The 27725-nt window shown below is 48.1% G+C and overlaps 11 protein-coding genes across 11 annotated transcripts; 5 read left to right on the forward strand and 6 right to left on the reverse strand.

Annotated features, from left to right (window-relative positions):
* Positions 1-880: 880 nt before the first annotated feature.
* On the reverse strand, positions 881-2264 carry TRUGW13939_01664 (uncharacterized protein; the record flags this gene model as incomplete). Its single annotated transcript, XM_035484863.1, has 2 exons — positions 881-1422; positions 1496-2264. The coding sequence occupies 2 exons, from the start codon at positions 2262-2264 to the stop codon at positions 881-883; spliced, it is 1311 nt and encodes a 436-aa protein (XP_035340756.1).
* A 1747-nt stretch (positions 2265-4011) lies between these two features.
* Positions 4012-4574, forward strand: TRUGW13939_01665 (uncharacterized protein; the record flags this gene model as incomplete). The annotated part of the gene is made up of 3 exons (XM_035484864.1): positions 4012-4128; positions 4182-4454; positions 4524-4574. The coding sequence occupies 3 exons, from the start codon at positions 4012-4014 to the stop codon at positions 4572-4574; spliced, it is 441 nt and encodes a 146-aa protein (XP_035340757.1).
* A 414-nt stretch (positions 4575-4988) lies between these two features.
* On the forward strand, positions 4989-7823 carry TRUGW13939_01666 (uncharacterized protein; the record flags this gene model as incomplete). Its single annotated transcript, XM_035484865.1, has 1 exon — positions 4989-7823. One exon carries the CDS (start codon positions 4989-4991, stop codon positions 7821-7823), a length of 2835 nt encoding a protein of 944 aa, XP_035340758.1.
* Positions 7824-8044: 221 nt separating this feature from the next.
* Positions 8045-8597, reverse strand: TRUGW13939_01667 (uncharacterized protein; the record flags this gene model as incomplete). The annotated part of the gene is made up of 2 exons (XM_035484866.1): positions 8045-8451; positions 8516-8597. 2 exons carry the CDS (start codon positions 8595-8597, stop codon positions 8045-8047), a joined length of 489 nt encoding a protein of 162 aa, XP_035340759.1.
* Positions 8598-8835: 238 nt separating this feature from the next.
* Positions 8836-13548, reverse strand: TRUGW13939_01668 (uncharacterized protein; the record flags this gene model as incomplete). Its single annotated transcript, XM_035484867.1, has 3 exons — positions 8836-8910; positions 8980-13258; positions 13331-13548. 3 exons carry the CDS (start codon positions 13546-13548, stop codon positions 8836-8838), a joined length of 4572 nt encoding a protein of 1523 aa, XP_035340760.1.
* Positions 13549-14020: 472 nt separating this feature from the next.
* TRUGW13939_01669 (uncharacterized protein) lies at positions 14021-15397 on the reverse strand (the record flags this gene model as incomplete). The annotated part of the gene is made up of 3 exons (XM_035484868.1): positions 14021-14082; positions 14137-15272; positions 15339-15397. 3 exons carry the CDS (start codon positions 15395-15397, stop codon positions 14021-14023), a joined length of 1257 nt encoding a protein of 418 aa, XP_035340761.1.
* A 461-nt stretch (positions 15398-15858) lies between these two features.
* On the forward strand, positions 15859-16432 carry TRUGW13939_01670 (uncharacterized protein; the record flags this gene model as incomplete). Its single annotated transcript, XM_035484869.1, has 2 exons — positions 15859-15861; positions 15914-16432. 2 exons carry the CDS (start codon positions 15859-15861, stop codon positions 16430-16432), a joined length of 522 nt encoding a protein of 173 aa, XP_035340762.1.
* A 556-nt stretch (positions 16433-16988) lies between these two features.
* On the forward strand, positions 16989-19054 carry TRUGW13939_01671 (uncharacterized protein; the record flags this gene model as incomplete). Its single annotated transcript, XM_035484870.1, has 7 exons — positions 16989-17212; positions 17264-17481; positions 17528-17580; positions 17627-17960; positions 18020-18269; positions 18326-18448; positions 18499-19054. The coding sequence occupies 7 exons, from the start codon at positions 16989-16991 to the stop codon at positions 19052-19054; spliced, it is 1758 nt and encodes a 585-aa protein (XP_035340763.1).
* Positions 19055-19854: 800 nt separating this feature from the next.
* TRUGW13939_01672 (uncharacterized protein) lies at positions 19855-20580 on the forward strand (the record flags this gene model as incomplete). The annotated part of the gene is made up of 1 exon (XM_035484871.1): positions 19855-20580. One exon carries the CDS (start codon positions 19855-19857, stop codon positions 20578-20580), a length of 726 nt encoding a protein of 241 aa, XP_035340764.1.
* A 1443-nt stretch (positions 20581-22023) lies between these two features.
* TRUGW13939_01673 (uncharacterized protein) lies at positions 22024-23689 on the reverse strand (the record flags this gene model as incomplete). The annotated part of the gene is made up of 4 exons (XM_035484872.1): positions 22024-22644; positions 22699-22815; positions 22880-23204; positions 23256-23689. 4 exons carry the CDS (start codon positions 23687-23689, stop codon positions 22024-22026), a joined length of 1497 nt encoding a protein of 498 aa, XP_035340765.1.
* A 1591-nt stretch (positions 23690-25280) lies between these two features.
* TRUGW13939_01674 (uncharacterized protein) lies at positions 25281-26270 on the reverse strand (the record flags this gene model as incomplete). The annotated part of the gene is made up of 1 exon (XM_035484873.1): positions 25281-26270. One exon carries the CDS (start codon positions 26268-26270, stop codon positions 25281-25283), a length of 990 nt encoding a protein of 329 aa, XP_035340766.1.
* Positions 26271-27725: the final 1455 nt, after the last annotated feature.

Here is a 27725-nt window from a genome sequence, read left to right on the forward strand (position 1 = left end):
AATACCTACCCTACCTTCCCCCTTACTCGCCCTGGAAATCATGTATAATACATAATAGCCCGTCATTGGTACCTATAAATCAAAGCATCCTTAGAAATAGGTAAATTTACACAAAAAGATTAGTATCTATTCTCTTTCTTTTTCTAAGTCTTCTCTAATCAGATAATAACACTATCCCTAAAGAACTTATATCTACACAGGCAGACGTTTTTTCTTAACAGTTTCTATTTACTGCAAAAGGACATTAAAACATACTTAGCTCCCATTTGCTCCATTCGATCCATACCACCCTTATTGCTCTCAGCTCATTCTTAATAATAAAGTTTCCTTCGTGCTACATTCACATGGGTTACTGAGAGAAACAAGTTAACCTACAAGAGAGAGTGTTTCTACATAGAAAATAGCTTCAGATAAAAAATCATCCACCCAAGAGCCTAGTAACATAATATAAAAGTGATACAACGTTAGTAAAATCATTTATTAGAGTACATATTAATACAAACCACTAAATACTAGTAAACTTGGTAGTAAATATTGATAGAAAAACATCTATATCAAATAATTAATTGACAAGACTTAATCTTTTTTTTCTTTTTAAGGTTTATTGACATGGAAAACCTAACTTTACTATGGCTTCGATATATTAGGAAATCAGGAGGCTGTTGAATTGGGTGGAGGTCTAAGCCCTAGAATGGAGCACGTCAGTGAAAAGCGACCGATAGTGAGTGACCTAAGGACGTAACTGAATAGTTGTATTACTAGTCATTAACTAGGTTCTCTACTTCTTGTAAATATAGGGGTCTCGATCAGCACCTCATTAGATCCCTATTTTCAACAGAGGCCATGTATTCCTATAGTTTCCTGAGTTTCCCCGTATATATTATTGGAATCCAATGAGAACTCCCCCGTCATTACCGCTTTGAGCGATTCGTTCATTTAGTAATTCTTTCGCGCATATCAGGCATCGAACAACAATAACGTTATGGAAATGACTAGATTGCCCAGCTGCAAAGAGTGCCCAGGCAGTGTCTTCTTTGACAGCTAAATAAGCCGGGGTCCCTGCCGACCCACACGGTCTGGAGTATCCATCTTTAATCCACCGAGAGGCACTGACGTTGAGGACATTTGAAATGTCGTTCACATCTCTATGGTCACACTCTGAAGGTATGGATACGCTCCTGGAGACGGATACAAGAACATCCAGAATCGAAGTTGTTCCGACAACATTGCCATCCACTCGCCCTGTGAAGCAAATATCTGGGTCGCTGTAGTGCAATGGTCGTTCGATGCTGAGGTGCAGAAGTTTATTTGGAGGGCTGCAGTGAGCAAGACCAATCCATGGACTCTGGTTCATCTCGATCACGGACTGCTGATCTGGACTCTCTTGATGCGAGTGGCTTTGAGAGGCCATGAAAGCGGTAGCTGAGCTACGAATCCAGCCATCGCTGTGTACACGCACATTGGCATACCAGACATCCTTGCACACGAGACCAACGGAAGTAGTGCATGGCTTCAATGTCGAGAAGGAGCGAGGGAAGGACACAATACATTCCGTTCCGCCAACAAATAACGTTTTGCGAATTGGACAAATTCCCCCAATCTTTCTCATACTCGCCACCTGCATGAATTGCAGCCAGCAGATAAACGGCGTCCTTCAAATTCAGAGAGCTACAGAAGCCGTGATCAACGGTTTTACAGATATCTTCAAGCCAATATTCGGATGTCAACTCAAGTAAGGTGGAATGCCGAACTGTCTTGAACTCTGTCGAGGAGAGGCATGAAACCAAGCTGATTACAATTGCTGCTGTAGTCGAACGAAATCGGGCAACCCCTTCTGTGAGCTCGTCGTTAAGTCCATCCGCCGTTCTCTTGTCACTATGCAAAACATGGCCCAGGATTTTTTCTGAGGCTATCCGGTTGTAACACGGGACAATATGTTCGGCCAGCAGTGGAAAGTATATTCCAGCTAATCTGCTTGCTATTGGTTCAGGTGATTTCGTAGGCTTAGACCAGTTGAAGGTGGCTCGTAACTCCTCTCTCCGGTCGTATTCTTGAACGCGATAGGACACTTGAAGCCGGGGCCGTATCAAGTCAAAAGTATATTCAAAGTCTGTCTGAAGTACTTCTGGACGAATGATCACGTGTGGGGAAAGTGTATTGTGAAATAGACTCCCCACAGTATTGAATGTATAGTAATGTTGTTGCGGATTAGTCTGTTTTATTTCAACGCCATCGGACATCAACTGATCCGTTTCAGAGCTCATGGGCTAGGGCGCAAATTGTCATCCCTATCAACTGCGTCTTTCTATCTCCGCGAAAGGGAAAGGCGTCTTCTGAATTTTCGATATGGCATCGCAGTGGCCCATAGGTACTGATAAGGATATGGACTTGCGAATTCTGCAATGTGAGTCGCCGGTCAATCATATCTCTGAAACTTTCTTCGAGGGGCCTGCTGCGTGACGGGATTAATCGACTACATTTTGAAAGCATGAAACGCACACCATCCAAGCCGCCCAGCCATCCTGTAGCTGCGTACGCAGCTGTAAATGTTGCAAGGACCTCAGCTGGACCGACCTGCACTTGTGTTAACTCCCCAGACGGCGTGGCAAAAACGAGTGTCATTGTCATACGTTGTTGACAAGGCAGCGAGCACGCTCGTGAGGCACAGTTGTTAGAAGAAAGGATTAAAGAACAGATAAGAGACTACTACAGTTTAGCCGTGATAAATGACGATTATAGTGGAAGAAGAAAAGAAGGGAAAGTCTTGTTTTAGATAGAGAACGTTGCAATCCGCCCGGACCTTCCTTGACTTGCATGACATGGACGAAGTACTCCGTAAATTGTATTCTAGCCTTGGTCTTTGTGTTTTGTCTTATACTTGTTTAATTGACCGTCTCAGCCTTATAAAATATTGGGCAGACTTGGTGCCCGATATTTAGGATTAGATAATGCGAAGCTTGTATGACCAGGCTGCTAAGGGGCACCAATATAGGTACGCGAGAGGAGGGCATCAATATAGGCACCCGCTCCTCTCGCGTGCTTTCATCTATGTAATTTAATGCATACTGGCTCTATACCGCCGCACGAACTAGATCAGGATGGTTACGCGCGATCTCCCATACTATTAGATATGTAGACCTGTCAGTTCAATGCTGGCAACATTGAAATACATAAATTAATTTTGACAAGTTAGTTTATACTATTAAAATTGGAACTATCGTAAATATTAATTAAATATGCATCAATTCATGTCTATACACCATGCTACTGGCAGTCGTACGTATCTAGCAGTCCACATGGCATGCCACGAGGTCGTTCTTTTCCCTTCATCGCATATTTCGCACAGGGTATATTTTTCTGTAGTGGCGCATGTTTCAATGTTGCCACCACGCCCGGTCTATAACTCGGCTCCTCCGGGCTTTGGTGAAATCCCCGAAGCATGCAAGGTATCTCTTATCCGCCGCACGCGACATGCGGAATGTAGACTATTCTCGTAGTGGCTGTCCTTGCTTGACAGTTGGGGGTTTTTTTAACTTTCCGGTGTGTCGGAGATATGCCTAGATTGATGTTTCAGCTGCACATGCACATGCACATTCCGGAGGTGTGTACACAGGTGTATGTGACAATGAAAGTGACAGCAATGGTGAAATCCGACATGTCCCATTTCCATATGTAATGACAGGGATTACGACGGGGTATGGTAGGATGGCAGGATTGACAGCTATCTAGTACCATGTCCTAGCCATCGGACATCATCACGGTGGCGCGCTACTGTCAGAGCTGCAGGTTAGCGCTGGCCAGGGGTGATACGAACCTTCCACAGGGAGTTATACAAGCAAACAAGTATACAGACGGTGTCTGTGCTCGAGCGGAATCGCCTTCTTGGGCCACGTCTGCGTTGCTCTGTAGTTGCTTCTGTAGTTGCAACTTCTGCAGTCGCCGGCGATCAGCGCTGTGTCAAAACTGACAGAAATGCAACAAGAAATTATTTAAAACGCAATCCAGGTCTCAATGGTACAGAACAGAACAGAACAGAATACCGTTCTAGATCACGGCGAACAAACCTTGTCGGGTTTTGGGTGGCATTCCTCGGATGCTTCAGTCCCTCGCATAGTTTCACTTGGACTCGTCAGTCTCGCAATGGTTCGATTATTCAATGGAATAAACATCATCACTAATAGGTACTAGCTAGAAGTGAGACGAGAGAAACCAGCCTCCCCGCAAGGATGGACAATCACGATAAGGCGGGAAAGAAAGAGAGAGAGAGAGAGAGGGGCGATGAGATCACGATCAGCAGCATTCCGCAGGTGGAGCCTTTCTCTTCGTCCTCGCTTCGCCGCTGCGCCCAAAACCCGCGCCGTCTCCAGCATCCCCAGTTTTCTGCGCCCATCGGCTGCTGCAGAGGAGCTCCATCGACGTCAGCCGGTCCATGGGTTGCCGATCCGAGTTTTCTGGTTTGTCTTCTTTGTCATCGATGGCCGCTTGCGATATTTATATCGCTGGCCGGGTCATTGACACGACAGTCCGGAGTCTACAACTCACCTCACAACCAGTCCGATCCTCGCCAACTCTAATCAACGCCATTATCGTTATCCAGATCCTCATCCATATCCAGCTACAACCTACTAGTCGAGCTAATGCCAGGCTAAGCTGTCGGCGTCCCGCTACCTGGTACGCGTGACCTGCTGATTCTTGAGTCTCGAGAATCTCGAACATAATCCGATTACAACTCGAAAAAAGAAAAAGAAAGCAAATGACAGCGCAGAGCTGGTGCCTTTTTGCAGCTTTTCGGTTTTGTCCGGGCTAAATCGAGCCTGGGATCGATCGCCATCCCCGGGTCTCTCTCTCTTCTCTACACCGCTACGTGCCTCACGATAGCGGTCTAGATCAACTGTACATAACCCGCGCTAAGTATATACCACGACTGCTACGACCGTTACTGCACAATATACTCTATATATCACACAGAAAAAAGTCAATTGCCGGTCATGACTGGCACGAAATTTCCCCCGTGGTGGAATCACACAAAACCGCTGAATTGGACTCCCAACCGGGACGTGTGCGAACCGTTTCCAGAGCTCTCTACACAATCTCTGAGCATGGACGAAAACCCAGAGACGGTCGTCGACAAACAGTCAATGGGCGAGTATTTCTCGTCCTCGCCGTGTGCTTCAGAAGATACAATCCTCTCGGAACATGGCAGCTCGACCTCGGGCAGTTCCAGTCCGATACACTCTGGGAGCGAATCGCCATCCTTTGAGTCTGGGTGGCAAGACCAGACAGACCTACTACCACCACCGCGGCCGTCGGCGGCGAATCTTGCGCCACCCGAGATCCTGACGCAAATCTACACCATGCTGAGCCCTCGCGATTTTGACAATGCCCGCCGCACCTGCTCGCCGTGGATGCGCGCCAGCTTGCAGCACAAGCTTTTGGAAGGGACGATGAAGAGAGCCGGCTGGTGGGACGCCTGGCAGCAGGACTGCCAGGCCTATCGTCCGGTCGATGGGGTCGAGGAGAGCGTTGTATGGAGACTGAGCAAGCGATTCTCGACCGAGTGTGTCCTCTCTGGCCGAAAGGACAACGTCGAGAAGAGTGGGTTTTTGTCGACCGGCATGGTGGATTTTGGCCAGCTGTCTCGCGAGTCACTGCCCAAGGAATCCCCCGGTCTCTCGCGCGACATGTTTACCGGTCCGGCTCCGAGACTGACCGCCGCTCTACGTGACCCTGCATTCTCTCGCGCCATCAAGTTCAGTGTCAGTGCCTGTGGTCATTACGTCTTGGCCGCGACGGGATGTATGATTTACGTGTACTATCTTGGAAACCGGAAAAGCGGCGACTCGCTGCCCCACCGCTTGTCTGGACAAAGAGCGATGGAGGAGTTGGTTGGAGATAATGATCTTGACGTTTTACCTGTGTCTAGCATTGGATGTCCATATGAGGTGCTGTCTGCAACGATTGATACCAGCACCCCCAAGTTTGTGATTGCAGCCTTGCTGCGTGGACGCATCGGCATGATTTGCGACATCAAAGGCGTCCCCGTTCATTCTTCGAGCGACCGGCCCTCGTCCTTTTTGCGCCACAACTCGACCGCTGAACAACAGCCTGAAAGCGAAGAGGCATCGGCTCTGAACGAATTCCGCGAAGCCATTGCGTCCAGCGCTGCAATCGAACAGGCTACGACCCCGGATGGCCGGCCACCCATGGCTCCTCGCACCGTGTCCACGCGCCGAACGATGAACCGTTTAACCCGCGCTCCGAGGAAATACATTCACGATATCTGCTCTAAAGAGGACCCTCCACGAAGTGTGTCGATTTGCCCTGGTCGTCGATGCGTGGCTTTTGGATGCGGATCCGGTATCGAGCTTCATTGGTATGATGAACGCACACAGGAAGATTCAAGAAAGTTGTTCCCATTGTCACAGCCGGCGGAAGTGCTCCATTTCTTGCCAAACCGGATAGAAATAGACGACATTTCAAAGCTGAGACTTGTCTCGTCTCTGGCCGGACCAGGCGCCTCGGGCTGTCAGTGCCACCGCACGGCCAATGGCGAGGACGTCATCTGCCAATTCCATCTGTCGTCGGATGTCAACTCTTTTACGCACTGGACGCCGCGGCGAAACGGGCGATTGAGTCTGGTCAAGGCGACTCACTGCCACCACTATCGCGCAATTCCTGTTAATGACGGGCTGCACATTCTGTTCGTCGAGCCGGTCTCTGGTCTTTTGTGCATCGGCTCGGACGCGCCCCTCGGCGGACCGACAAACCTCACGCGAGCCATGATCTGCATCCCGCCATTTGAAAACGGCGTTGACTCTCAAGAAGAATGCGTCCCCACCGTCTTCGCTGTCGGATCAGACCTGAGCTGGGGCCTGCGTGTGGTCGCCGTATACCAGGACCGTCTTGTCCTGTACACTGTGCCCGTGGACGTATACAACGTACTCCGGCGCGAGCGCGAGCGACAAGGCGACGACGTGATGGGCGACAGCGACCTCGCGCGCGACTGGTTCCTCGACAACGAACGCAACTCGGCGCGCCGCGGCAGTCTTGCCCAAAACCAAAACGGAGACTGGGAGTTTTTGTTACGTGTCAGCTACCGGCCCACGGCAATGCTCTGGCCGCTGAAAATCTTTGGCAAGGAGATTGGCCGCATGGACAAGGTGGTCGAGCTCTCTGTGCAGACGTCCGGCGGCGGCGTGCGTGTGTGGGCGTTTGGTGCCTCTGGCGAAGCGCGCATTTTCGATATCGACACGCACACCTCCAAGACGAGACGCGCCGTTGACGTGGCTGTCAAGTCGCTGGGAATTGCCTCTGATGGCAGCATTGGATCGGCCTCGCTGGTTGACCGCGCAGAGTCTGGCTTGTTGTCGCCTTTGCCTGTGAAAGCCACGCGCAAGCGCAAGCAACTCAGCCAGCCAGCGCCATTTGACCGGAAACTGCTGAGCATGTGGAACAGTTCCAACACCAGCGATCTTCACAAAAGCACTGATCTCCACGCGAACACTGATTTACACAAGAATACCGAGGCCTCGCCATCCTCTCGGCCATCCTCGAGCTCTGCTGGAAGAAAACGCCGCACATCCTTTGCAGCATGCATTATGGATTTGAAAATCCCCGAACTCGGTCCGCGCGACGGCCGCTGGATTGACTCTACTTCTTCTACTACTACTACTTCAACAGCTGCAGCTACTGCAGCTACTGCAGCTGTACCGGGACCTGCTCCCGATTTCCACGACGTTGCCTCGTACGATCCGCAAGAAATTAGAAAGTTTTATACAGTGTGGTCTACATCGTCGGCGAATCCGTCTGGACGCTGGCGGTAATCTTTACCTTTTTTTTGGTCCTTTTTTTGATGATTAGCGTACATGTATACCCGTTGACACGAGTGTTGATTGACGAGATATAACGAGCCATGAGATGTAGGATGATAAAAAATATAGGTGTGAATATGTATATATTAGATTTATTTAGTCGGTTTTTTTTTTTTTTAAATATTTACATACATTTTTTAATATCTTATCTTGACCGAGACAGATAACAAAAATTAGTAAAGAATAATCCCCTCCTCCCCAATTCTCTCCTTCAATACCGCTTTTACCTCACGCACCGCATTCTCAGCATATCCGGCCCCAACTGCCGGTTTCTGTGTCAGATCGAGACTGGGATCGCCGACCATCCACGTCACAGCATCTTTTCCTTCGGTCTTATTATTACCGCTCTCTAGAAGTACACGTAGCTGGTTGGTGGTGTTTCGCCGCACTTCTTCGGCTTGAGCAAGTGTAAACGCGCGTCCGAAGATGACGGCGCGTGCGCCGCGGGTGTAGTCATTGCTGCCAATAGCACATTTACTACTAGTAGCAGTAGTAGTAGTAGAATTGGGTGGCTCGCGCTTGGAGAGAATGTAGGGTAGTTCTGTCTTTGCGGCGCGGAGGGATTGGATGAAGCGGATAACTTTTATACAGATGTCGTTAGGGTACAAGGGTTTGGTTGGGAGAAAGAACAAGGGCTCTCTCACCTTCGTAGTCCGGCGCGAGGTGTTTTGCGACGGTGGCGCCGATGGCGGCGGTTCTGCCGATGATGATTACGGGGATTGGCATTTTTTTTTTATTTGCGCGGGTTAATCAATTGATTGATTATTGGGACATTTGGAGGTGGATGATTCATGAGTTGTGAAAGAGTAGTAGTCAGTAGTCATGGTGGATTCGTTGGTATGTAGTACAGTAGTATGTGGAGGACTACGAGCCAATAGGAACAAGATGCATATTTATACTATCTAGGTATATATATCTAAACCAAATATTTCAAGTTTGAGTACAGCATGCAGAATATACAGGTTCAGGCCGACGCAACTTGCAGCGCATCGTAATACACATCCAACAAACACCCTGCCGACCACGCCTGCGTTGGGGACTAATCCATCTAGTTAGTATGATCCCAGAAAGATATATAATATAAATTTTAAAAAAAAGTAGAACTTACCGAATCAGCACAATACTCGCCAGCTCCATTCGTCAACTCAGTCAACCCCTTCCACGGACTCTCTCTCAACGCGCGTTTACAACCCTCAAGCCTGCGCGTAATCTGCTGAAACGTCTCGGTGCGTTCTTCTGCATTCTTCCTGCGCAACAAATCGAAATGCAACAGAGCGCGCAGGAAGAATCCCCGTGGCCAGAGCCATTCTGGGCCCTGGTGGTAGTTTCGGCCCTTGGATGTGGCGAAATCCGTCGAGTCTTCCGAGTTGTTGTAATTGGGTCTGTAGTTGAGGTCAGATGGGTCTAGGGTTGCGACGCCTGTAGGACCGAGGAGCACGGAATCAGCAACGGAGAGCGCTTGCAGGGCGTGTGATGGCTCAAACAGGTCCGGGGCGACGGTCATTGCGATGGGGAACTGGGCGCGTAGTTGGTAGTCTTCATATGGTTTCCCAGATTTGTACAAATCTTTGTAGATGCCTCGGCGGTTGACGATGGATGCGTCAATATCGTACTGGGAATCTTCAGCGGCGTCGAGAGGGATGTAATAGCATCGTTCAAAGTTTTGTTTGATGCGCGCTGCCCAGTCAGCAAAAGAAACTGTTTCGCTGTTGGCCGTGTCGACGCCCTTGTTCTCGTATTTGCCTTCTGTCCGGAGTTGTTCTACCCATTTGAGAGCGCTATACACTAAACCGGTAATTTCAACAGCAGCGCCGTCTCGAGGCGTCCCTGGCACTCCCTTGCTTCCAGCCTTGACGCTCTCGCCCATTTTATCCATCCATGTGCCGCAGTTGTACTGACTACCGCCAAAGACAATACCGGTCGTCCAGTCGACATTGATGTCGATCTGGAATCCCTCGGGCTTCATCTGCACGTCTAGATCAGGTCCTGCATTGTACTCCCTGAAACTAATCCCGGAAGCATGCCGATCAAACACTTCCTGGATAATCTCGTGGATTGTTGAAGACTTTGAATACGCGCGCGCGTCATCGTAAGGAAACCAAGTATCGTCATACGGCAAAAACCGCCTGGGAACCTTTTCATCCAATATCTTGATGCCGTCCGGAACCATCTTGGTATAATCCTGGATCGCCTGCAAAAAGAACCACACCGAGTCGCGAGAGTTATACCGGGGCAGCTTGCCACTGCTCAACAGGTTCGGAATCATTCCGTGCTTGAGAACGCTTGCAAATCCAAAAATATGTTCCTTGGCTTCGTCAAACCGACCAGTACATAACAGAAGACCGCGGAGAGAAATAAACACATCTCGTCCCCAGCACCGAGCCCAGTCTACTGCAAAATGCGGCAGGCCAGCCGCGAGACTGGGCACGCTCTTTGACGGCCACACGGATGCCGAACTGACATATCCAACTTGCTGGATACTAACCATCGCCAATTGATGGATGAACTGCTGCCCGTTTTGAATATTCTCGTCAAACAACTGAATCCCCCGCCGCCATGCCGCTGTGAATGCGCTCTGGATGATGATTGCAAAGTATCGCGGGAGCAAAAAATTGGGCAGCTTTCGGACTACATCGAAGCGCTCGCGGAGCCAGGCAGCTGGCCCATGAAGGTGAGCGTATCCTTCTTGTTTAGCTACTTTTTCCAAACGGCCAACAATATAATCCAATGCCCACTCTCCTTGCCGCAAGTGATCGCACAGAGGGTGGCCCAGTTCATTGTACCGGACGATATTCTCGAGAACACTCCACCAGCCTTGAAGACCGGCATATACCAATGGGCCATGGTTAGGGATGCTGTAAACACCGTCTTCGCCGTTGGACGAGTCTCGCTCTTCAGCCTCGCATCTGTACAATGCAAAGTTGAGATCAATCAGGTCAAGCTTTGAGAAAGCCTCGTCCGCACCACTCGTGATGTAGGAATCTAGACCATCTGCATGCTCGACACTTGGGATCCACGTTTCAAACAAGGCAATAGATCCAGGAACAAAGTTGTCTGAAATCGAAATGGTAGTGTTCTCGCCGTCAATAGCAATACTGGCGCTTTCCAAATTCACAACTTCACTCGGGAGGCCTCGGAGAAGCTTTGGGTCATCCAATACTTTGCTTTGAGACTCGTCGCCAATGTTAACATTAAGCTTCCAGCATCCAATAAGCTTTGCATGCGTTCCAGTCAGATGTGTCGGCGCAAGCACGCCATTTCCATCCCCGTACCCCGGAAACGCGGTATGCGCAATTAAGAAAATACCCTTTCTCTGTTTTGGATGCACCCGATGAACTGTAATGTACTCTCCATCGTGGTGAATATGAGTCTCGTCGTATCCTTCGGCGCCCATCTTAGTATGGAATTCGTTCAATATCTTCTTCACGCCGCCTATACCCCCAGCACCAGATCCAGGCTGAATTGATGTCTGGTCTGAAAACTCCGATGCATACAAACGAGTTTCAGATACAAGGTTGATCAGCCGTGGGTAGATTTCGTCGTACCCCATGACACTTCCTGTCGCAGAAGCACACATTGCGACGAGCGCGGCGTTTGGAAGCGTGTCTCTTGCGTCTCGCTTTTGGGCAGGGACTTCGTTATCATGGGTGCAATCCATGAATAACGCGTGCACAGGACTTTGACGGATATGATTGATAGTCTCTCCCCCCTTTGACGCAGCAGCGGATGCTGATGGAAGATCGAGTTCGAAACTCCCGATAGGACGTCCTCCGTGACGGTGGACCAGTCGACTAAGCTCTTCGGTGCTCCATGCTTGCATCGCCTCTCTGATCAACGCACTCAGACCAAGCCGCTTAACAAAGATGTAGTCGGTTTCTTCCGACCCGGTAAAAAGCTCTGCGAATACGGCCAAGTTTGGTCGTACCTTGCGGGCTTGGTCGAGGAAGTATTCTGCAACCACCAATGGGGTTGAATGGCAGTTGTCGACGCGGAATCCTGAAAAGTATTTCGCCATCAACTGAGTATACTTTGTCATATAGTCCCAGAGGAACGGATTGTCCTTTGGTGACGACCCATATCTCAGTTTAACACAGTCGCCCCATACTATGACTTCTCGTCGGAGATAAGCCCGTGAGTCAGGCCCGGCATTGTCTTTCATAGCATCGGCGTTCCATATCCAACCGTTATTGGCCAAGGCGAGAGACTTGGGATTGTGCTTTTTTGTGGTTTCATTCGTCGGCAGTCTGGTAAAGTAGCTTTCTATGAGGGGATTTTCCTTTGTCACTGGGCCTACCTTGGGGCCATGATCGTCGATTCTCATGTATTTGACCCGATTGAAGATCTGGTCCACAATGACGGCAACCTCGGCGTCGTATTCCTTGTAAAATGGCAGATTGACTTCATCTAGAATGCGCGAAACTTCATCTGCAACCGTAGACGCATCTGTTGAACTGTTGCCAGGTCCAAACACGGCAGCAAAAAGAGGCAAAGCTTTTGATGCATCCACCTTTCGAGAAAACCTCCCCAATATTTGAGATGCGTTCTGAAGAGCGTTTTCACGAATATAGTCTGCCTTTTCCTTTAAAGACCATGACTGGGCGTCGCTGATGGGTTCAACAGCAGAACTGCCTTTCCAGGCGTCGACAAGCCGGCTGGAGTTTTCCTTGACATCTATGACGTAAAACTGCCACAGGTCAATCCCATCGATAGCATGCTTGCGCATCGCGCTAGTCACTTTGAGAAGATCATCGACATCTTTGAATTCAGTGGGCAGGGCCAGCTTTTCCAAGTCATCGCTGTACTTTAGCAACGCGGTGTCGAGGTCCAGAGCAGCCTCCAACCAAGGTGCTGTTTCCACATTGTATCCCGCCTCGGGGTGCTCCTCCAACCACTTGCTGTTATTCGCAGTATGGTTCCAGACAACATCGGTCAAGCCCAGCAAGCCATGTTCATTCTCCATCTTGGCGATCAGAGCAGCCACGTCCTTTTCGCCATTCGGAAACACCTCGGGATCAAACCCCAGCTGGTCGTAGATACTATACGGCGAGTTGGAATCGCCTCGTTTCATCAACGGCGTAAAGTGGATCATATTGTAATTCCGCTGCGATATACCGCGCAAATGGTTCTCCCAGTCCGTCGGGTACTTGCCCATAAACTTTGAAATAACCGAAAAAATAGACAGCGCGTCCAATGGCACGTCCTTGCCGCGCAAAGTCAACGCCGGCGAGACATCGACATAGTGCACGGGACTCTTCTCCTCCTTTGCAGCGGGCAGATCAGAAGCCGAGAATTTCGGGAGAGGCGAGTATGTTGCGTAGAAAGCGAAGGCGCCAGCCTGGGTAATGGGCACGTCAATATGAATATCTTTGTTGAAGTCCGGTTGGAGGCTATACGCGTTAATTGAGTTGTCCCTGTGTCCTTTTTCTTTGGTGTATTGACGTGTGTCTTTGTATTCTTACTTGAATTGGCGAAACGTCGACCGATTAAACTCGGCGCCCTCCTCGGGGATGTTCACCCACAGACTGCCCTTTCGACATATCGAGCTGGAGCCCTCGATCACAAAGCGAAGAGTATATGCCGGGTCGGTCGGTGGAGGAAGGTAGATGTAGCCTCCTGGGATATCTGGCGAGCCATCGTCTTTCAGAGGCAGCAGGTAGACGCGGCGCGAGGAGCTCATCGTGGAAGAAGAGCTGGTAGGGGTGTGTTGCTAAAAGTCCGCGCTGTCGGACAGTGAAGAACTGCAGTCAACGCATTGATTGAGACATTGAAAGGTCAAAGCAGGGGTTTTATGTCACAGTGGGCGAGCGAGCGAGCTAGTCTTCCTGTCCTCCGCAACCAAGTCTGGAGCTCGCCAGCCCCGCCGAGTCAACGGCGTCAATCGGCTGGTGGGGTCCCCGATGATGTCATCGGATCGCCCTGTCACATCCATCTTCTCTACGCTGTACATGTACGACCACACTCTACGCATGCTCCATTGGTCCTTATAACTGAATACTTTATAGCAGCAGTCTATGTATGTGTCGCGTCCGCGTGACAAGCAATAATAGTATACAACGAGAGGCCGCCACGACTCCTCTATCCAGCCTATCCAGTCTCCAACCCGAAAAGCTCACAAATTGCACTCTAACGGAAAATAACAAACAGCAGCATTACAGTTTTGATTCAATGAAACTGGGCATCTGCTCCACCTTCAGCGTGCCCTCCAAAATGCCTGTCCTATATTAGCATGTGAAAGAACAACAGCAAGAGGTGTAGGAAGACTTACGGTATACAGCGGTAAACAGAGGATAGTCCTTCTCAGCACCCTGTTTCTTCAAGAACTTGTTGACCTCAGCAGCAGTGAGCGTGCCCTGGAGCTTCTGGCCGTTAAGTTCCTGCTTCTCAATCTCCTCAATGGGAGCCCCTCGCTGCACGCTCAGCTTGGCGCACCGGAAATTCCGTCCGCCGCTGCAGCTTGTAATTAAATCCGCGACGCCTGAGCTTTCTTCTGTAAAGGTCTTGGTCTCGGCCGAGTTGCCAAAGAACTGAGTGCCGAACTTGACCATCTCCCCAAGGCCAACACGCATAACCGCAGCTTTGGCGTTGTCGCCCCATCCAAGACCGTCGACGAACCCGGCTCCGACGGCGATGATATTCTTCAAGGCCCCTCCGAGAGCGACACCAGCCACGTCATTGACGACGCGCACATGGAAGTAGGGCCGGTGGAAAAGCGTCTTCCAGAGGCCATGATCGATTGGTGGGAAGTCATTGGGCAAAGGTCGCAGCTTCACCTTGGAGAAGTGCCCGGAGCTGTCCTTGTGTTCAAAGGAGGGGAGGTCAACCTGGGACTGTGAAGGAGATCCCCCAACAGGCGTCGGGGCTTTGGAATCGAGATGAGGCGGGTCGTAGCCAATTGTTGTTTCGCACCAGAGTTCCTTGGCCACCTCGTTCGCGATGTTGGCGCCGGAAAGCGAACCGCAGTAGATTCCCAGCTTTTTGCCAATGGTCTCGGAGAAGAGGCTGACTCCTTCTTCCTCCACGTCCACACCCTTGATACACGAGATGCCTCGTGCGTAGGGTAGAATCTTGCCCTGTAGCTGGTCGCAGATCCGAATGATAAACTGGTGTGGCACGTTGAAGATGAGAATCGACGAGTCTTTGACAGAGTCCTCCAACGACGGGTTGGCGTGCAGGTTTTTGGGCAAGGGAATGTCTGTGAGGTATTTGACGTTCTCGTGGTACTTGTTGATGAGGTCGGTCAGGTTCTGGGAACCCTGAGACAGAGGGTCTGACGGATCGTAGTGCTTCGAGTCCTTTGACAGTTCCACCTTTTCCTCAAATACCCACATCTCGACCGTCTCCTGGAAGATGTCATTGTTGGCGAGGGTGTTTTCTGCCACGATCTTGGCGACCGCAGTGCCCCTCGAAAAACATTAGCTCCATATGTCCTCCATGCAACTGAAGATGCCATTGAATGCAAGACTGTACCAGTTTCCAGACCCAATGACCGTCACCTTGTGTTTCCGGGAATTGGTCGAGAGCAACATATTTGCGTGAGAGCGAGACCGAGGCGGAGAAGCAGTTTCTGGGCGAGAAAGCGAGGCGCAACGACGTTGGGGTGCGATATTCAACCGCGCAGCGACAGGGCTGGTACAAGACAAGAAGCGTTGGGGACAGCGAGTGAAGATGCAGCTTCGGGTTGTGGCGCGCAGTAGGCAAGTCATATAAATGCGGCGGCGAGGGTATCAAGGCAAAAAAAGACACGCTGATATCACAGTGACAGAAAGAAAGGGAAAAAAGTCGCCTTTCGCAGTTGTTGTTGCGATTCCCAGCCAATGTGATCGGTTGTTGTCGGCTTCTCTCACCGGGCGGGATCGACCCTGATTTTCGTACTGCGGCGACTCCGACACTTTTTTTTTTTTTTTTTTGCCCGCTGACACGTGCTTCTGCCACACTGCAACTTCGCAACACATACACTTCGGTTGAAGCCCGGCTATCCTACACACTCATGGTATGTATGGAATTCCTCATGTTACTTTTCCAGGTTCTGACTAGCCGAACAGGCGCCCCTCCGTCCAGCAAGCCGCAAGGCGGCCAGTGGCCGAGGCTCGGTCAATCACGGTCTGTTCAACGATGAGCTGCGCACATCGAAGAAAGACAAGCGTGTGATCAAACACTCGACGTTCATGGCCAAGGTGGCGAAAAACCAGAAGACGACGCCGAAACGCAGACGCCCCTCCAAGAAGCTTGTCGCCACTCTTGATTCTCTTGCAGATGCCCTGCCCGACGCCGAACACCAGGACCAGTCTGAGCTGGCCGACCAGGCTCACCTTATCAAGCACAAGACGTTGAAAACCCGCCCGGGAGCGATGAAGAGGAAAGAGAAAATGGAACAGCTGGAGCGTGATCGCTTCATGAAGAACATGTCGCAGATGAATACCGTTGAAAGCAACACAGCAACGACGCAGACAACTGGATCTGATGCCACCGAATCGAACTCGACTACAAGTCGCTGGGCAGCCCTGAGAGGCTTTATATCGCAGACCATGGAACACCAGCCTGCATTCAAGAACGCAAAATGAGGTATCAGAGTAGCGCTCTAATGCACAAACCCTGTCCGGTTGCTGGATATTCCATCCTCCAACAGACCCAGATCCCTCTTGTGAGCCTGCTTGGCTATATCGCCGAAGACACACTATTTCGTAGCAGCAAGCCTGTCTCATACTCATGTCGAGTTGCGGCCTGGCCTAGGACTCAGACATCACGGAGGCCTTGCACCAATTGTACTCGATCCTGACAGGCGTAGGCCCTTGATCAAAGTATAACGACCCTTAAATTATCTAGCAGACGACGAAAATAATCTCAATTATGATAATGAATACCATATACTTCTTGTTTTTTTCCTTCTGCCCGTATTCTTGTCTTGGACGATAGCTGGCGGAAGGCGCGTTGGTGTTTCTTGCTAGTTACGTCAGGGCTGCCTGTCTTCAACCTCCTCACTTCACTCTCTCTTTCACTCTCATGATTTTCATCTTCCTCTTTCAAACACCAGTTTAGCATTACTGTCAGTCTTGTTTTTCCCAGCCGTCATACCTACTTCCTCATACGACGGCCTGATATCAAGGCATCATATTTGCCATGCAACCGCCTCGTCCTACGCAACCACATCGTCCCATCCTGCTTACTGTTCCAAAACCATCCATCAACAGGCCAGGGCCGTCCAGAACCCATGATGGGCCACCTCAAAGCGAAAATAATGGCGAGCATCCAGCGCCTGAAGATGCCGGTCGAGAAACTCCGCACCCGACAGAAAGACACGATAAGTTCATCACGTCAACATCACCCACGACAGTGTACATTGCGTGCGTGGCCTTTTGCAAGCGGAGGTGTGGTCTATATGCTAATATCTTCAGCGTCCTCCTTGTCTTTTTCGTCAGCTCTCTCGAACAGCAGACTAACAGCAGCTTGTTTATTTATGTTTTAAGCTTGTTTTCACAGCATCCAGCTATCGCTTATATTGGAATGGCCGTCAATATTTTGAGCGGGCTGGTCAATATAGTCTATACCAACAGCCTCAAAGGCGGTTCTTATTTCACCTGTTTCTTCTCGGTTGTGCTGGTGACGTCTATAGGTATGAGTTGTTCACGTATACTTGTCCAAATGCTGATGATAGTTAGGCTTTGTTATTAGTGCTACCTGCAAGACATCTTGGAGTCTTGCTGTTGGTCAGGTTAGTGAACTTTTTGGGGTCTGAAAGCCTTAGCTAACCTCACAAGCTTATCACCTGTTTTGGATACCAAGCGTTGTCTTATATCCTGGACGTTATCATTTGTGACATTTCGTCGTTGGAAAACCGAGCTTGGCTTCTGGCCTTGAGTCGATCCCCGTATATCGTCAACACATTCGTTGGTCCCAACCTCGCCCAAAAGATCTTCCAGAAAGGCTCGTGGCGCTTAGCATACGGAATTTCCGGCGTGATTCTGCCAGCAATGTGTGCCCCCTTAGGTGCAATTCTTGCCATTGAGGTGGCCAAGACAAAAGCTACACCTCAGAGAACAAACTCTCTGCCATTATGGAAAGATATGGGTCGTCTTATACTCGAAACTGATGGTACGTCTTTGGATACTGAAAAGACGAAACAGTCAAGTTTTTCTGACCATAATACGCAGTAATCGGCTTGCTAATGTTCTCCGCCGCATCGGGGTTGTTAGCAGCCCTCAGCGCATCATCTTCAGCGTATGAGGACGTGAAGAGTCCACGGAAAGTTCTCGAAATTGTCGCCGGGGTTTTATTTTGGATATCGTTCGTCATATGGGAGGTATCCTATGCTCCTCGTCGTTTCGCAGCCTTCCACTTGCTAATCAATCCGACCGTACTGGGAGCATGCCTTGGAGGTGCAGCCCTACTTACCAGCTTCCAGTATGTGTGCAATTCTGATATATTTACGGTTAAAAGAGAAAACTAATGTAAATTAGCTGCTTGGATGCATATTTCCTTTCATACATCCAGGTCGTTTACAATATCTCCATCTCGCGAGCTGGATACATATACAATATTCACGCCATTGGTGCCTGTTGTTTTGCGATACTTGCTGGAATGTGAGGCTTGTCCATTGATCATACGCTTTATAGTTCACTAACGTGTGTAGTTCAATTCGAGCTACGGGGAAGTTCAAGTGGCTAGCACTTTCTGCTATCGCATGGCATTTCATAGCAACAGGCCTTCTTTTTTATTTCCGCCAACCCAAAAGAAACATTGTCCAGATTGCCGTTTCTCAATTACTGATTTCCATATCCGGAGGGGCGCTGGGGATATGTGGGCAAATGGCGATATTAGCAGTACACACTCATACTGAACCAGCCACCGTCCTGGGTTTGCTTTTTTTCTGCACAAGTTTTGGTGCAGCGGTTGGGCAAACAATAGCATCGGGAATATATACCTTCTACATGCCCAGAGCGCTAGAAACACACCTTCCTGCTGATGTTAAGCCGTGGGGGCGCATCATATACAGCAGCCTGATCCAGCAGTTGAGTTATCCGATGACCAGCCCGATAAGACAGGCCGTTATCACAGCATACAACGAGGTCATGCAACATTTGTGTATAGCAGGACTGTGCGTGCTTCCTATTGCCTTGCTCTCGATCACCATGTGGCAGAACGTCAGCGTCAAAAAGGGCAAGCCGAATGAGAATGGAGCTCCCTAGAAAGCCAGGCTTTGAATGGACAAACCGACGACTTTGCTTGTGGTTATTTTAATCGACCAGTTAGTTTTGGGGTGTTGGAGGACACGACAGTTTTCATAGCGATCATTCTTAGGACGAGTTAGTACTGATATTGCTTTTATTGTAGCTCAATGCTGTTGAAAATCGGATTTTCAATGTCCTCGATTGCTCGAAGCGTGCTAATTCTGCGCTGAGGTCGTGGATATTATTAAATATTACTAAATATAATTAACTTTATTTTTCTGAACACGCTAGTTAAATATTCAAACCCACATTATTATTACATATCGATGCTTGCAACCGTATAGCGAAGCTGACAAATCTCGCGTTTATTATAAAACCGGTGCCGGTCCAGAGTAACGCGAGCCCGGGTTTTTCGGCCGAAAATCTGGGTCCATTCTATTAACTGCATCGCCAATCAGCAATATCCCTTGCATACCTCTTTAGCCGGTCCATAAATTCTGGGCCCATAGTGCTACAGGTACTGCTTTAGAAGGCTGTCGATCAGGGTTAATTAAATGTTTAGTGCACCGGAACTCGGTCAGATTACGTCCACTGGTACTGGTGTGGAGATCTTTCTATACGAGGTTAAAATGGAGAGCACACGTATATCAATTGATATAAAAGGCATTGAATCGCCTGTCTCGATTGTATTTTTCTTCTCCTTGTTGACAAGATCAATTGACCAAACCTTCAAAGAACACATCTCGAGAATCAATTGAATTTGAAGCATCCAATTTTGCATATATCATTGATATATCAATATTCCACAACAAACCACAATGGCAATCCAACCCATCAAACTATACGGCGGCACTCTGGGCCCAAATCCTTACAAAGTCGCCATCATCTTCGACGTGCTCGAAATCCCGCATGAATACGTGGATATCCCTTTTAACGAGATCAAGGGGCCCGCTTATGAAGCCATCAACCCGAATGGCCGCTTGCCCGCCATCCACGACCCAAACACAGATATTACGCTGTGGGAATCCGGCGCGATCATCGAGTATCTCATTGAGCGGTACGACACGTCCGAGCCCCGGAAACTCAGTTTCACGCCGCGCAGCGCAGAGGCAGAGCATGCGCGGCAGTGGCTCTACCTACAGGCGACGGGCCAGGGTCCGTACTATGGCCAGGCGTATTGGTTCATGAACTATCACGCTGAGAAAGTGCCGAGCGCGGTGGAGCGCTACGTAAACGAGGCAAAGCGCGTGACGGGCGTGTTGGACAAGTGGCTGGCTAGGCAAAAGGAGGAGCACAAGAGCAGCAGCAGTCCTGGTGATGATGGGCCGTGGCTGGTCGGGAACAAAATGTCGTACGCGGATCTGGCCTTTATTCCCTGGCAGCAAACCGCGCATACGTTTTTTCAAGAACATGGATTCGATACTGAACAGTTTCCGAATGTGGTGGATTGGTTCAACAGGATGAGTGGTCACCCCATTGTCAAGAAGGCGATGGACAGGGCCGCGAAACTGCGGGCTGAGAGGGAGGCTGCGCAGAAGAAGTAATTGTGTACTGACATGCTGAGAGAGGTGGCCTCCAATTAGCTGCTGTATTCCCTAGTATGCCTATATGTGCTAGAATCTATTAGATATTAACTTCTCAGCCCGGATCTTGGAGTTTATTAAGTAATTCGTATAGCCTCCGCTAGATTGTATTACCCTGAGAGACATTTGGGATTAGCTATTGCTGGAATAGCTACTTGATTGTCGGTGAAGATTATACACTTTCTGGGCGAATTCGGCTTTCCGTGTGTGTTGAGTGCGATCTGTCTGTATAGTGGGTGGTCTATAAGATAATGTGGTAGGACACTAGTGTGCATGAAAACGTTTCCTATTAGGCGAAACTATTTAGTTACAGGACACTTCCACGGGAAATAAACATTTGCCTTTAAGAAAAAAGAAAAGAAAAAGGAAGCCTTTGTAAGCTATGCAACCTTCCACTGGTAAGTTTTCGGAGTAAATCTCTTTCTCACCTCAACAGTTTCATTCATGTTATATGTCTGAACAAGCTTTCCGATCTCAATGGCATTTTGCAAACTATGTTCCTCATTTCTCCGAGTCTCAGTCTTGTGATTACCTTTTGACATCTTTATTTTCGTAATCGCGATCTCGTGGAGGCATAATGAGATAGCCTTAAGCGTCAGGGTAAGCATTAGGTCGTTTGCATTAGGTGCGTATTCGATTCTCGTAAAGCAGATCGAAGCGTTCCTGAATATGTATTGAATTGTCTCTTCAATTCGCCGATGTTGTGTCCAAAAACTGTATTGGAGCTGATCAAAATCTCTACGGTTCATCAACTTGATATGGGTAATGGTATGCGCGCAGAGGGTGGCAGTGACTGCGATTCCTTGGTATGTCGACAACGGCCATGCTGCTGACCATTTTAGGACATCTTCAATGTATAATGTTTCTGGTATTGGAACGTCTTCATGATCTTCACGCGGTATCAAGGTACTAATCTGCCCACGCACAGACAGCCATAGTATTAGGGGTTTTTTTTCACTTCCCGGAAGACACTCTCCAAATGTTGCTCTTCTTATCTAATTGTGATCTAACATAACACATAACACCTTCCCTATACAGGCCTTAGCCGTTGCTTGAACTGGTCGAATCAACATCTAAAATGCTTATTGATAGATCATACCGCACTGCTTCAGTTGATTACATGTAATAGCTGCTGCCGGAATTGTTCATATAACAATCCCGAATCAGTTATACATGGCTATTTCAATTTGGTTCAACCATAGTCAGTACAGGAACATGATTCCATTATGCCTTGGTTTCAATGTTCCGTGTAACTTCCAAGGGAAAAAATAATGAGAGAAAACAAATACAAAACGATTGGCAATTCTCAAATAGTGTAAGCCCTACCTTGATGTAAGAGCTCATTTATTGCCGACCTTCAGTCCACATTTTCGCTTTCAATATCAATACCCCAGTAAGTCAATCTCAGATCTCATGTCGAATAGTGGTTCTTGCAACCAATTTACGCAAGTTCATTAACCTTGTTGATCCTGACGTTCTCTTGAATACTTCCTCGATCTCTTCCAATGATTTCCCTCTTGTTTCCGGCATAGAAAGCGCACAAATAAACGAAGTGAGCAAAACGCATCCTCCAAACATAAAGTAAATGGCAAAACTGCTCTTGGACAGCAAGATTGGCGTAACGAGTGCGACCAGGAAATTTGTACACCAGTTACTGCCATGAGCGAGACTAGTTGCTGCCGCACGTGTCTGTTGAGGCTGGATCTCAGCGGCGTATATCTTGATTCCAACCGCCCATGACACACAATAGATCACTGCAAAGACATAGATTGATACAATGACTACCCAGCGGCCAGCACCAAAGTCGCCGTGAACTTGGTTTCCGGCATAAAGACCTCCAATCAAAAACATGACAATGCCGAGTCCAATACCGCCGTAGATAGTACTGTGACGTCGACCCCATTTGTCGGCGAATATTGCAGCGGGGATTGTGACGGCAAAGATCACTATGGCAGATACTCCAGAAGCAAGGAAAGATGCGTTTGAGGATGTAAGACCAGCCTGTTGAAAGAGAAGAGGGGCGTACTACATAACAATATCAGTGCCATGAATGATTAAATACCAATCCTATCAACTCACATAAAGAACACCGTCAATTCCACTAAGCTGCTGCATACCCATCATGAAAACTGCCAGAGCCGTACGGCCACGCACATCCTTCGAGAACAGAGCCCAGAAATTGGTTTTGGTATCGGTCTTTTTTTTTTAGTGTATTTGAAGCGTTAGACAAGTAAAGATAATATCTAGCCTCAAGACTTACCTCTCCTTGATCCTGTTCAACCTCAACCTTTTCGCGTTCCGCTCGGCTAACTCCTAGAAAATCCCAGGTTTCGGCTGCTTCCGCCGGACGGCCACTGAGTTTGAGCCATCGAGGTGAATGGGGCAGGAACAGATAACATGATATGGAAAATACAAATGATAGACTGGCCAGCAGAATGAAAGGTAATCTCCACGACATTGAGGAGTCGATTCCGGTAGTGCCATAGCAGGTAAAGAATCCCACAACAAGACCCAAAGTAATCAACAATTGAGGACCAGTTGTTAGCGGACCCCTTTTGCTAGGGGGTGAGATTTCACAAATGTAACTAGGATTGGTTAGTATGTCTGTCCGTGACGCAGATAAAAGACTGACTCACACAACTAAATTCCCAAGATATAGCCCTTCCCCAATACCTTCAATACAACGTCCAACAATAAACATTCCCAAGTGGACAGCGCCTGCTTCCAGGGCCGCCCCAATGCCAAATATCAACGCTCCGATGCTGATACTGTTTGGTCGACCTAAGCGATCCGCAACTCGCCCAGCGAAGAATGATGAAATAGCAGCCGGAATCAAAATCGAAGAAACAATAAGACCATGAACCGTGGAGGATAGAGAACCGAACATTGAGAGGTAACTTGACATGACAGTAACTGGTCCAATGATACCAGTGTCGATCCTGCATGGATCAATATCGATCAGCACATCTTCTTCGCCGTCCTCATAATATTCTGCAAAATATTCAACATACCCGAATAAGAAACCCCCAAAAGAGCATAATACGCTTGCAAGAAAATATCTTTCCGGCATCTTGAAACGTTTAGAAGGCATGCCGGGCAACGTCACTTTCATCGATGTAATGAGACACTGAATTCCGTACTACTTGTCACTATGCGCGTATGTAGAGATAATTTAAAAGTATAGGTAATGAATAAATCAGGAGAAAGGCATTATTGATTCTACCATGAACGAATTTGTCAGCTCTTGCTTGCTGCGTCATTATTGATTCTAGATTCTTTGTTTCCCTTCTCCGGATGACATACCGAATCCGGCAATCGACACGGTTGCACGCTAGACCTACTACAGTATAGACGGCTCACTGAATAGGTAATATTTACGCGTCAAAAGGGCTCTTTTCCGGAACAATTTCTATTTCGGGTATGTTAGACGATTTATACATATGCGAAGGAAGGCTGGCATCAACATCACACCGTTACATAGAGTCCGTCTTTAGATGCATCAACAGTAGCTAATATCAGAATCTGCTGTGCATAAGCACCAATACGAGCTCTCATAAGAAGTTCTAATCGATCAATTGTTTTTGGTGTGTCCGGTGGGATCAATGATCTATTCCGTGAGAAAAGATATATAGAGAGCGACATCAGCCTGGCTATCATGGGGGGGAAATGGCAGATTTCCAAAAATCATCCAACACCCCCGAGGGTCACCTCAGTATAATAGTTATCAACAATGTCTTTGATCATATACTACTTTCTCACCGATATCTGCCTACACAGCCCATCGTGACCCAAGTTCTTCCCTGAACCAGAGGCATTCATCCCATAACGCTGGCTAATCAGACGAGACGACCACATGAAGGGGATGCTGGACGTGCTCATCCCTTTTAGCGCCGGTTCTCGAAGCTGCATTGGCCGGAATATCACCATCTTGGAACAGCTCGTCTTTGTCGCTACTCTATGCTATCACTATGAATTTGTGTTGCCATCCCAGGAATGGGAGATGGAGTTCGAGGATTACTTTAATATATGGCCTGTGGAATTGCCTATGAAGCTCTGACGGCGAGGGGTGCTAGCATCAGCATGATACATAAGCAAAGGTGGCTGGCCATATGAGTGCTCGGTAGAGACTGAATTTTTGTGGAAAGTATACAATTCGTCTTCATCATGATGTTGTTTCTGTTTCAAGAAGTTGCTGTAATTTTCTTACTCTGCTGCGAGTGTGAAACCCCAGTCGTATTTCAAGATCATTCATTAAAGCCCACAGCCTTGTTTTACCTGAAAGGCCCTTAATATGTTTAGCGGCTAGGCAAGTTAGTTTCTATAAACTTGGTTCGAGGAGAGGCTGGAGACTGAAGGATTTGGTACAAGGCAAGAAAAGCATCCTCAAACTTACCATAGAAAAGGGCTTGGGAAGAAAACGAGCGAACTGTATCCGTTATATCAGAGATAGCAATACTCGCTATCTGAGACGCGTGATATTGAATCTAAACAAATTCAAAATAGTCAGAAACACATGTTTAAATGATGGGGGGGAAGGGAACAGGAACATGCTTTTGTAGGGTCAGATAGATCATGAAGATATGGTTCAGCATAAAGGAGGATATGCAACACGTGGTACCATATCATGGCTGCGGCTAAATTCGATGATTAATAGACTATATTTATATCAAGGTCAATTGCCACTCACAAACGGTCGGTAAGGAATAATGAAGTCTTGAAAAGCCTTCGTCCGTTGGTTCTCCGTATGAAATGGCCCGGAAGGATGATGGGAGGGTATCCAGCCATCTGTCCACCTCTCTAAGCAAGTCGTTTCTCGCATCGACCATTATTGGCATTGGTTCCTGTGTGTTGGGGTCCTTCGCGAACACCACATCAATGGCACGACCGACCAGCCATAAAAGCTGGTTCCCAAAGACATCCTCCTCGGTCTCACCATCTCGCCAACGAACATTCCATTCGTTTGGACTCATCTGCATTGGACTTTCATTAACGAGGGCCACAACAATCTCATGGCGGATATAGATCCAGAAATTGGCTCGGTTAATACCATGTGAGCCAGCACTGATTCCATAGGTTCGGATGAGCAAGGTGGCGCCGAAAAAATGGCGCTGTAGTTCTTGGCCCTGGGCCGCAATCATTTCATAGCTACTTAGTAATATAATTGCAGTTAAAGCGTTCTCTTGCGGAATTGAGTTGTTGAGCAGCTCTCTGAGCAGACGCAGCGATTCACCGTAGTGGTAGGCAGCAGCAGAAACCCAGGCCATTCCCGATGGTAACAGGCTGAGGTTCTTGGCTGTGAAAGCACAGACACAATGGAGAAGCAGCTCTGAATCAAGGATCTGACGGGAGACTACCCGTTGATAGGTGCAGCCGTGGTCAAAAAGATCCATCCATGTCGCCACCCCAGTCTGATACGCATGCAACAAATAGGCGATTTCGGAGGTTATCCGAACTGCTAGTGGTGGCCTCGGTTGCAACGTGGGTGAACGTGGCGGATGAGCAAGCAAAGCATCGGGGGACGACGAATCAGAGTAACTGGAAATTAGAGAGTGCTCGAGAATGTCCCATGTTGAGGAAGGACCATGATTAGAGGATTTATCACCACTACTATTCGGTGAGGATGAAGATATGGTACTCCAGGTAGAAGGCATGATGAACTCTGACGGACGGCATTGTAGATTTAAGCGCTCACAATTACTACAGATAGGCTTTCTTTCATCGCAGCGGGTGTGACGAGCCTTGCAAGTAAAACTATAAACAGTTCCTGGCATGTTAGCTGTTCAGAACACCGACAAACGAGTGTTCAGGATGGATATCGTCCCACCATCCTAGACCAAATTAGTTTGCATGCACTCTAAACATGGAAGGCGGACGGACCTATTTTGCGCCGAGAACTGGCTCGGCGTTTCTTTTTGCTGGAAACTCTATCATCCATAGTGAAACGTCGTACACGAAAGGGTGTAGCGCAGTGACATTATTAGGTCAGTGAAATATTGACGCTGATTACTGATTACGTTGGTACGACATCCCTGATCCCTGTCGGGTGGTCAGGTGATCGTGTCAGATATGCCGGGTGACCGATTGGAACGCGGGTTTTGACCAATAATAAGAAACACATGTACAGCAGGATTTGCAAATCTCCATGAAGGGAGACAAATCCTTAGTAAATAAGGTGCAAGCTGATATCATTCAATATTCTCCCGGCCCGCACTGAGTATTTTTGACCATTAAGAGTCTGAATCTAACATAAATTGCGCCTTATTTTAACGATTTTAATCCAAATATGACTTCTTTGAGTTAGCATTCGATAGGTAGAAACCTATCCCATATATTAAGAAAAAAGCAGGTAAAGTGCTCAAAAAGGATTAGGTGCTGGTCTGAGTGGCAGAGGCTATTAGAAATGACCGAAAAAACAGCAAAAATTGACTATCTCTGAAAACTAAGAAGTATAACACTTCCCCCTATATAAAATTGTTGAAGTGGCTGATCGTAAGCATGTCAATATTTGATTAATTCTTTAAGAATTCATCAATCCTAGACTCCAGATCGACCCTATACATATCCAATGGGATATGTCTATTTTTTAACTTCAACCGTGTACTCTTTTGATATGGAACTATCAATATCATTGGGTATAGAGATGTCAATATTAATATTACCAGTCCATATAGACAATCTCAAATAATAAGGTTTATTGCTTAAATTTTGCTATTAATCTGGTCTTATTATTGGTATTATTAAAGATGAATTAAAGAAGCCTCCGATAGTGGTCTCCACTGATTCCAACACGCTAGCTTCAAATAGACTAGCTGACGGAGTACCTGGGGCCATGATTGGCTTGTTTCTTATCAAGAAAATATAAGGTCGCATGGCGCACGCGAGAACTTCTCCAACTTTCCTCCTGCACTTGACGGGGCTCTTTGCTTCCAGGCAACAGAATATCGAAGCCATATCTCCTCTCTTCATCTGGCTGTCCCTCCTGTCATAGAATTTTACTACTAGTCGCTACTTCACGACGCGTCTCGAGCATGACCGCGGGGTAACTAACAGCAAGAGCATTGAGGCGGTCAAGCGATAAGCAGATAACACCAAACAATAGGATGAAG

Source organism: Talaromyces rugulosus, chromosome I, assembly GCF_013368755.1.
Source record: "Talaromyces rugulosus chromosome I, complete sequence".
Classification (NCBI taxonomy): Eukaryota; Fungi; Ascomycota; class Eurotiomycetes; order Eurotiales; family Trichocomaceae; genus Talaromyces; species Talaromyces rugulosus.